The sequence below is a fragment of the Tigriopus californicus genome, chromosome 8, assembly GCF_007210705.1.
Source record: "Tigriopus californicus strain San Diego chromosome 8, Tcal_SD_v2.1, whole genome shotgun sequence".
NCBI classification, from domain to species: domain Eukaryota; kingdom Metazoa; phylum Arthropoda; class Copepoda; order Harpacticoida; family Harpacticidae; genus Tigriopus; species Tigriopus californicus.
This window is the reverse complement of record NC_081447.1, coordinates 5,188,156-5,198,483: the sequence shown is the minus strand read 5'-3', so window position 1 is coordinate 5,198,483 and position 10,328 is coordinate 5,188,156. Positions and strand designations below refer to the sequence as shown.

Here is a 10,328-nt window from a genome sequence, read left to right as displayed (position 1 = left end):
GAGACAGAAATATGAACGACCGAGAAACGATGAGGGGGGATTCTGCGCCTCTCTGAGGGTGTAATGATGCTACTGGACAGTATCCTGTCGTCATCTCCTGGAAAACGATGCCGTAATGATGCCATCACGTTTGGCACTCACCGCTCCACTGACGGGAGATGGATGAGAGGAGGAGGCATATTACGGACGAAGATGCTCACACACAACAAGTCACTAACGACAAACTGTGCTCTGCTCTCCGGCCAGATTTCGAGTGGATTAAGGGTGTTTGGCAGGTCAAGGGGAATTAAGAGAAAATGGGCCAGTCCAAACATTCCTGGGCTGATCCCGCAGATTTGGGGGTGCTAGAAATTCAAATCCCTTCAACGACTGTCTGATACCTACGTATGATAGGCTGGCTTGCGATCGGTCTTGGATTATGAAGCCCAATTTTCCCCATACATACAATAGTAGGTAGGGGTGTTGCAATGATTCAATACTGAATGCAAGGCAACGGCCCTCGAGACCCTTTTGTGAGCTTGCTCATGCAATCATGAGAATCATTCATGTCTTTGTTGGCTCAAACATTGTCAGAGAAATCATTTGAGCGAGAACTATGACCCTAAAAGTCGTCTCTGCTCGTTGGGACGGAGCTCCAGTCATCCAATGTGTACGTACCGTCGTCGACCATCCAGCCATATCAAGTAATATTCAGCCCCTCAAGCCCTCTGAATGAGTAGGATTGTTGTTGACGATCGGGTGCTGCACACACGTACACACAGTCAAAAGGCAAACGATTGGGACGTCACCAGTGGAGATACAAACTATGAGTGTGTACAAGTCGTATAGTATGGGGGGGGGCTGTCCTAAACGTGAACTGTATATCTTAGTGGGACGACCACCGTTGAAGCAATGACGATATGTTAGCTCTCATACTCTCTATTCGTACTGTAGGTACGTGTGTGTGTGCACATATGTATGTGTGGGGGGGGGGAATGGTAGTGGATGAGACTACTTTTGTCTGGCTGGAGATGTTTATCGCAGATGGGCAGGTTTCTGAGTGGATTCAATATATGATATGCATCAACCATTGGCTCTTTGGCCCATCCTATCAGACAACCGCTCATTGGTCGCTCTTTGCGTCTCTATTTGGATGATACTCCTCAGTATACAATATCCAGTGTAGTACTGTACGTCCACAAAAACGAGCATCATTGATCCCGCCGAGTTCTTGACGGCCAACGAGTTTTGTTTGGATGAGAGGTCCAACCAAACAGAAATCTGCTTCTGCTAGCCAAAGAGATCCAGAATGAATGAAGAAGCGGATAAGTTAGGCTTGGCATAACAACATCAAAGCAAGATTCCCCGCTCCCAATCTTGAGAAAGTTGGCCAAAAAGATCCAGAGATCAATTTTGATAAATGAATCTCGCTCCTGTTTCACGCTGGAGTGTTCCATATTGTTCACAAGATCGTTAGTCTTTCTTTCTCTCTATCTCTCTCTCTCTCTCTCTCTCTTCCTCCCCCCATTGCCGCCAAATTAGGTCCTATTGCAAACACTTTGTGCTGTAAGATCTCGGCAGTAATCTCGTAAATGAGGTCAAATGAGATATTGATGAGCACGGTCCATTCGCTTGATTGGAACCAACCAGTTCTCACTTCTGGCTGGCCGTAGAAACGCGTGATCCCGATGTTCTTGAGGCAGCCAGATCTTTGGCCCTTGGAGACAGATTTGGACCGTTGAACATTTAATTTGATTTGCTTGTCACGATCATCACTCGAGAGAGAGGACCATCGAACTAAAGGGCAATCTCCCAACCCAGAGCAAGTGCTCAATCCAGTTACGTACATTTCCATTTCTGTTCCAGGTGAAGAAACCCGCGCTTAGTCTGTCTTCTACAATTACATCTAGTCAAATGAAGCTTCACGAAATGACCACCTAGGACATAAAGTGAGATCTATGAGCTATCAAGAAAAGCTCCGAACACTTCCCACATGTCAGAGATCTCATCATCTTCCAAGTGGTCGTGGTCGTGGTCGTCGTTGTCGTTGTAGACTTGTATTCAATTCTGTTCCCAAATTTGCATTTAGGCAAGAACTTCCCTTTACCTCCGTTCATACCTCATTCGGTTCAATTTAGGTCCTCTATGTTAGCCTAAAGCAAACGAGAACAAAATTCGATTATATGTTTATACCTTTGAAGTCTACGATCGTCGTGAAATCTTGCACCGGTTCGCTCAGTGGAATAACAATAACAAAAAGAATCACCATACTACTGCTGTTGCTACTAGTAGTAACAAAACAACAACAACAGCAACAACAACAACTCTATATGTCATGTTACTTAAATATGGATGCTAAAGATATGAAAACCATGATATTATTTGCATCATCTGGTCCCTAACTAGAAATCTAGCCAAATAAAGCCATCACTATAATCAAGTCAAGTTGTCTGAGTTTTTTATCATATGTCTATGTTTTACCTTGAAGATATTTCTAAAAGAGCTTTTATTGATATCTGGAAGTAGTCGCTTATAATCCTGATTAACTGACACGTGAGATTCTCGTGTCATTCTTACTGAAAAATATAGATCACTTGATATCTTGCATTGGACACAGCAAGTCAAATTTGAGATCCCTCATGCAGAGAATTTAGTTTGACGTTTTGGAACAGCTTCCTTTCAATCAACAACCACCATGGCCAAGGTTCTTCCTATGGAAGACATTGAAGATTTCGAGGAGGAGGATGAATTGGACATGGTCTCCAAGCATAAGGTAAATCAATCAAGATAGTCCAGGTGCCAATTGGTGGATTTAACGAGATTCATTCATCTCTTCCTTCATCAACAAAGCTCGAAGAAGCGGCTGGAAAACATGACCGAGTGTCTTTGGCCTCATCCTCAAGTGGAGATTCAGCCTCGGCCACGCTCATGTCCTCGCATGCCATGAAGATGGGCTTGTACAGCATCAATTTGGGCACCAAATTCGGCCAGAGGATGCATGCCGCACACATGCTCATCCTGCCCTTGATTCCGGTTTTCATCTTATTGGCGCAAAATGGGACAAATTATGCCACTTTCATTCTACAAGCGGAAGAGATTACCAATGTTCAAGACCAGGTGAGAATTGACAAGACTTCTTGGATTCAACAGTTCACATAAAAATAGCTAAAAAACCCGTCGTAATCACCTTTGAAGGGCAATTCAGGTAATAATTTCCATTACAACACAATTGTAGGCATTGCAGTGCTGTGAAAATAACAACAATCCATGGTTCTAAAACTATGTAGGTGAGCAACGCTGTTGATTTGTCCACATTGGCACAAAAATTGCAAGAAGAACGGGCGGCAGTGGCTCTCAATATCTTTCTAAAACGAAGTCCCACGGATGATCTTCAAAGTCTTCAAAACTTGGTTACCAACGACGTGGACATACGAAAATTCACTTTATTCCAGGTACTCAAACCATAACTACATACATATATCATAGGTAGGAGATAGAAAAGATCGTCGTACTAAATAATCTGATTTGAATTCAGACGTTCAATGCCACGGACACCGTTCTCCAGAGTGTGACCACTTGGCCAGATATTGTTTGGGTTGATTTCTTCGAGACCAAGTTGAAATTCCAAATCCAGCACAGTATTTTCCGAACCAAGGTAAAACCTTGCTCTGTGTAGAGTGATAACTGAGAATACCACCAACTCGAGATATTTTTCTTGTTGAGCCACCCTGCAGATTCGAGAGGGAGAAAAGAGCATCTTTGACGTGCTCAATTGGTACAACGAGATCATCAACTTCATCCTCGATTATATCAGCCTCTCCATTCACGACTCAGATGTCTCCGATTTCTATCGTTACATCATTGGCTTCAAGAACTTGCTCCGGTCTGTGGAGTACAGTGGGAAATCGGGGATCTACGCCCTCCGCTATTTTTCTCAAGGAACCATCGAGCGGCATCATCATCATGAGTTCATTCGATTTGAAATCCTTCGCAAAGAATATCTCAACCAAACCTTTAATTTTATGCCTGAGCTAAGAGTCGAGTATGAAAAGGCGGCTAAGGCTCAATTGTATGAATTCGCTCAGAGTTTGGTAATCAAATTAGAAACCTATCCCAATGCGAATGATTCCTTGGTCGCCTCAGTGGGTTATTTCAGTCAGTTGCTCGAGTATGCGGCTTCTACCCAGAAAATCCTGGACGGACTCACTCAAGGAATCGAAAAATTTGTGGCCAAGGAATTGGCCCGTTTTGAAAGCCATAAAACAGTCCCTTTAGCTCTCCTCATCATTTTGGCCCTCTTCATCCCTATCGTTGCTTACGTCACATTGCAAGCCACTACATCCATGTTTAAGTGAGTATGCCAAAAGGTGCAATTCATCCACACATTTTCGTTTTACCAGTGATATTTTGCTCACACGAAGGTTTTCCGAAATCTATGACGAGAAAGTTGAAACGTACAAACGCGAGAAGAAAAAAACCGAGAAGCTCTTGACGGATCTTCTTCCCCGACAAATCATCCACCAAATGAAGAAAGGCAAGGTTCCTGAACCAGAGAGCTTCAACAGTGTCTCCATTTTCTTGTGCGATATCGTTGGTTTTACGTCATTGGCATCGGAGAGCACCGCTCATCAAATCGTCGACTTGTTGAACACCCTCTACAATCTATTCGACATTCGGTTGGAAAACTATGACGTTTACAAGGTAGAAACCATTGGCGATGCATATATGGTGGCCTCAGGTGTGCCCGAGGTCAATGACCACCATGCTGCAGAGATCTCTAAAATGGCTCTTGATCTCTTGGCCAAGGTAGAGTATCAGGCAATATTTGCAAGATCTTCAATTATTGTAAGTACCTGATACCTGATTTAGGTGGTGACCTTCGAGGTCCAACATAAACCGGGTTATCGTATCAAGTTGAGGATGGGTATTCATTCGGGGAGTTGCGTGGCGGGCGTTGTTGGAACTAAGATCCCTCATTACTCCGTATTCGGAGAGACGGTGGAAATTGCCGGACTAATGGAGGCGACTAGTGAGCCCATGAAGATTCAAGTAAGTCGAACAAAGAGTCCATGAAACTGGAAGTCCAAAAAAAACAGACGAGCTAGAAACAGAGTGAACTATGAAAGAAAGCTAGCTCACAGCTTTCAAGGTAGTTTTCTAAAAAATAGAAAGCAATTTATTGATGGCTTGCGCTGAAGGACTGCGTCGATCCTTCGATGTCAATGCATTGGCAGATGAAATGTTTCAGAGACAGTAAGATTTTTATGTCCCAAAGACTTCCGCGTTGATCAGCGTCATTTTAATCATGAACTTCTTAATATCTTATCCCCACAAAGATATAATAAATACGCAAAAGTAATGCAACATTAAAGCAAAGATGGCACACGTTCCTATAATGTGATTATTTCGGAACTCAATAATGCGGCTAACGTCTTAAATGTTATTTTAAGTTGAAGAAGAACTTGATACTTTAATGCGTATAAATTTTAGATTTTTAAGCAAGACTGTTTAGGCCTCAGATGACCATAAAATACCAGCACAAATATAGTGAGAAGAAATATCTACAGTATGATGTGATGAGTTGCTTGCAACATAAATATGGAAAACGAATAAACGATGGAGCACGAAAATAACTTTTTGTACATATAAGTAAAGATGGGAAGACTAACTCACCCTGAATTTCAAAACAGTGCCGCCTCCTTCTGTTTTTGTGTTAGAAAGTGCCGCTTCAATCATGTCACCCTGGGCCTAAATCTGGCTGAAGGAAAAAGAAATGTAATGATTTGTCAATTTCCTTTCAGATTACGGAATCCACAATGGTCTTGTTGGAACAAAGCGGTTCTTTTAACTATATTCAGAGGGACCAAACCACCATTCCGGAAAAGCTGGGAAATATGAGCACGTTTTGGCTGATTGGACGGTCCAATGCCGGAATTGACCACAACAACCAACAGAACGGATTAACCCATGAAAAAGAGCTTTGAGTTCCATTTCCAGATGACGAATGCGATTAGAATGGTCAATGTTTCCCTACCACCCCTGAAGCACTTCTTGTCCCACTTTGACGTTTTAACTAACTATATAAACCCCCGGCGTGAAAATCCCTACATTGTACGTAAGCCATGATTTGACGAATGTCTTCAATTGTTTGATGATTAATAACGACACTCCAAATAATCAGACGCCTACCTTTTTCAAGAAATCTGCGTAATTTGACACTCCTTTGAAGTTGAAAGGAATTGACTTTTTCCTCTCACTTCACTATCGCCAAATATCAGGTTCCCTTGATATGGCCAATGACAAAAAGCGTTTCCTGTCCTTAAAGTGGTTCTCTTTGAATCACTTTTTTTTCGCCCATTCGTTTTTTCCCTCTCTTACTTATTCTTCGTTTCCCAAAAACGGACGGCGATCCAGTTCTCATTGAAAGGAGGTGTATCACCCTCATGATGATCATCCCTCACTTCCCCATTCTTCGCAGGGCAAGATTTGAGGTGGATATGTTTTCAAACTTGGTGACAGCCCACAACTAACGGCTTAAGAAGGATTCAAAGCCCCGAGACCCAGGAATCAGTTCAAAGAAAGACCCTCTCTCTCTCTCTGTCTCTCTCGTTCTGGGTCGTTCTCCTCACTCACACTTACTTCCTAACTTGGCTGTTGCTTGTCTGCTACTCATGGTTCGTTTTTTTGACAAAGGACGTGAAAAGAATAGAAGAAGAGAAATGTTTGGTCTCAAAAGCTGCTTGAGAGCCATTTATCACTCACTCACTCACTCACTCTGGTACATATATGCACTGCATACGTACAGTGGGGATGGATGCACGCCCATGGCTTACTGGTGTGTGAGTGGTGTTCTCGGAGTTTTGCTTCAATTCTTAAATTGAGGCTTGAATCTGGCCAGGAATTCGGGACGTTACATTTCCTGGAGATAAATCCTTCTGATAACTTAATGGATACCCGTCCAGAATGAGGTCTTTATGGCAACTGAAGACGACGCTACACAAAGGAAAGGATATTGGCAAAGGTTAAGATCATAGTCATAGTTATATGTATGGTCTACGTACGTGAAAGCCCTTGGTTGTAGTGTCCCTTTTTCGAATCACATTTTTTTAAAGTAAGAAACAACTTAATACTAAGAAGCTATTCAATTGCGAAAACTAACCGATGAGAAAAATTGATATGCTACACTCTTTTCCATGTCTTATCTCAAGCAACCCTGAACGAGTTGGTTTGCAATGACAACAGTTCCCACCCAAAAAAGTTTGGAAGTGTGCTGGTTTGCGTTATTTTTTTCCACAAACTCATTTCTTGGTTGAACTTTTCTCAAATGTCAACTTATTTCACGGCGCTGGATTTTAAAAGACCCCCATGGGCATTCCAAGGCGACTGGGTTGGATCCCGACTGCTGAGAGGACCCTCGGCCCTAGATTGCTGGGCGCGTCTACAGGGTGGTTTCAAATAAAAGTTCGCCGGATATCAACCATATTTTTTAAATCAATTTGCATTTGGGAAGAGGTAAAGAAAGAAAATCTTACAAGTACCAAATATGTGTTTCTTAGGGCATGCATATTTTCCTAAAGTACGTTTTTGAAAGGTATTGTATTAGTAACAAAAAAAAGTCGCTGATCGACTTCAAAGTAACATTATGTCGGCATGGGGTAACTTATTGCAGCAACCCTGTTCGTTAGAGATGAAGCCGTGAATTTTTCCATTTCAACTGATCCTGGCACCATGGGAACGTGAACCACTTTTCCCCAAATGGTCCACGACAAGTTTAGCTTTCGGTCCAGGAATTGCCATTTGTTTACGAGGTTGCTTTAAATGCAAATGAAGACCCCCAAACTCTAGTATCCCATGAACAACCACTTGAATGTCGTTTAGGCGAAAAATCAGAACTCTCTATGTATTCGTTGATCCTGATTCATATGGTCCCCGGAATGTGGATTATAAAGACACCTTGCCTTGGCGTGCTTTTCAAGGGTGACTCTTAACACTCTGGTATCCAATGCCCAATATTATCGTTATCCTTCTCATGTTCATCATCATCCTGGTCGTCGCAGACGTCGTCACATTTGGGCTGTTTCATCCATCATCCCAAGTTTTGATATCTCGATCGAGCACGGTTGCTTCCATCCCGATCATTCATCACTCGTGTTGTACCATTGGGTACAAGGCAACTACAACAACGTGTCAGCCAACATATTGTTGTTGATATTTCCACGAGACTGATGAACTGACTACTACCCTGTTTGGGCTCCCTCGGAACCGTCAAGCATTTTTACGTCCCGTTCCTGCTGTTGGTTGGGAAGGCGCATGTTTCGCATATGGTGCCATGAAAGCATTTCAGAAACAGATAGTGCTAAGAGGTCATACTCGTGAAATAGGGTTGCGAGTCAATTTGCCATTCTTAGAATGCAGTCAATTAAATAAAGTTTGAACAATCTTGAACCCGAGGCTAAGTCAAGAAAAGAGGGCAAGAGCTATTGGAAGTTCTAGTCCAAACATATAAAAAATCTATTCAAGCTAACCTAACTATGTGCTTCCATTAAATTTGTTTTATTGTTCTGTCAGATAGTTAATGGGCTAGATTATGTTTTCAATGTATGCCTACCAAACATATGTTCTATCCTTACTTCAGCTTTTCATTTATGTTTACATTTTTTGCATACATTTTTTTTTCATCTTTTTAGAAAATTTCTTCCAGTTCTCAAAAACAATTGATTCTAATTGGTTTTTTTTTTCAATTTCCAACCCAATTTCAACAACTAAAAAAATTTGGGCCAAAATCTATCAATTGGACAGCCACTCACTCATTGAAAAGCAGTTTTATTCTCATTATTTACGTACCAAGTCACTAACCAAACGTTTCATGTCACAAAAAGAGGACTTCATATCCTGAAATTTGCATCAATGGAGAAGGTTAATGTCTTACGTTGAGTTGGAAATGAACCTCGTTCAATTGATTGGACTAGCACAAACTCGGCCTGAGCATCCGACATTCAACTTACTTTTCGAGTGTTCCTCTTTGTTGCCGATGTCCAAACCTTGCTCAAACATCCATCGGCAGGCTCATCATTCAAGCATCGAGTGAGTCCTGAGTAGGAGGAAAATAAAATGGAGAAAGGGATCTCCTCCAGCTGCTTAGCATTTCTGTGTCGCCGTGACAGGATTGTCGGTCCACGGACAAGTAAGTGACGAGGGTCCTCCCAAATGTATGTTCGTATTTCCTCGCCCTCAATCGATGAACCCTGTGGCACGTGTGCTGCTGTCTCCAGGAGCTAATGATCCGGATTTGCCCCATTGGATTGTTGTCATCACATCAAAAATATGAAAATATTGCGAGAAAACGTGTTCCAAGAGCGACAATCATGACGCTCATTACGATTGTCGATTTGTTGGAACCGAATGAAGATGACGAGGATGATGATGATGTTGCGATGGATGGATGGAGGCGAACTTTCAGAACATATTCAGCTAAGTTCAAAGGCGCCTCTGCTAAATAAGGGAAAATGACTGGAGGCAAACTGTTTTATTAATTTCGATTTTCCGAAGGCAATTTGTCAGTGTCAGAGAACAACAAAGTTGTGCTTTGTTACCTACCGGCTTGCCACATGACGAGGGATTTGTTTTCAAATTGGAAATTGGTCCAAATTGAAACTAATCACTCGCTTGCTTTGTCAATATCCACTGGAGACTGTTTATCAAGTTATACTTTTGCGATCTTTATTATGAAATACTTGTTCTCATTGGATATCTAAGTGTCAATTTCTCTTGGTTTGTAAATTCAAGGTCCATTAAGTGTTCTAAGTTTCTTTTGTAACTTTATCCCCCTTTAAATACGAATAGAAGGAGAAACCATAGTTTGCATTTTCTACTCAATGACAGCTTCCTACATTTTTTAATTTCTAATCGCACTTTTTGAGTTATTTGTGTACTCGGAAACTGCATCTAGGAGATCACGATGAGCAATCGACAAAAGAATGACTTTAGTTTTTTTGAGGGAAAAACGAGGTTTCGAGCTTCCTTTTATTATTTACCGAAAGTGAGTAATTTGATGCTTTGAACTTGAAGGTCAGGGAAATGAATGAAATAATTCATGTTCGCATTTAGTTCACTTAGCTTGTAACGGCTAAATTGTCTCTAATCAACGCAAATCAAAGTGAAATGTCCATATACTTACCTATTGAATTTATACTGGGAAAGGTTTATCCAAACACATCTTAGCAACTTCCTACCGCTGCAATGAAAGAGATATCCCAAAAATACCGGTATTTAAATTACATCATGAGTTGTTGCTTTATCAGCTTAAATGGGCGAACCTGCGGTCATTCCCGAGGGTGGGGTAATAATGA

At 41.7% G+C, this 10,328-nt stretch overlaps 2 protein-coding genes and 1 long non-coding RNA gene across 3 annotated transcripts in view; 2 read left to right on the top strand and 1 right to left on the bottom strand.

Moving 5' to 3' along the window:
* The window catches only part of LOC131885422 (RNA-binding protein 33-like), a 9,704-nt gene extending 7,720 nt beyond the window's left edge, over positions 1-1,984 (top strand). The window contains exon 5 of the mRNA XM_059233454.1: positions 1,846-1,984. Within this exon, the coding sequence (XP_059089437.1) occupies positions 1,846-1,920 (75 nt within the window). The 3' untranslated portion in view covers positions 1,921-1,984. The remainder of the gene's footprint in view (positions 1-1,845) is intronic.
* Positions 1,985-2,586: 602 nt separating this feature from the next.
* LOC131885421 (uncharacterized) lies at positions 2,587-6,140 on the top strand. Its single transcript, XM_059233453.1, has 8 exons — positions 2,587-2,752; positions 2,830-3,096; positions 3,267-3,431; positions 3,515-3,634; positions 3,714-4,330; positions 4,401-4,785; positions 4,849-5,028; positions 5,781-6,140. The coding sequence occupies exons 1-8, from the start codon at positions 2,675-2,677 to the stop codon at positions 5,961-5,963; spliced, it is 1,995 nt and encodes a 664-aa protein (XP_059089436.1). The 5' UTR covers positions 2,587-2,674; the 3' UTR covers positions 5,964-6,140.
* On the bottom strand, positions 4,398-5,782 carry LOC131885423 (uncharacterized). Its single transcript, XR_009373837.1, has 2 exons — positions 5,653-5,782; positions 4,398-5,054 (listed from the first exon to the last, which is right to left on the bottom strand). It is a non-coding gene; the product is annotated as an uncharacterized LOC131885423 (long non-coding RNA).
* Positions 6,141-10,328: the final 4,188 nt, after the last annotated feature.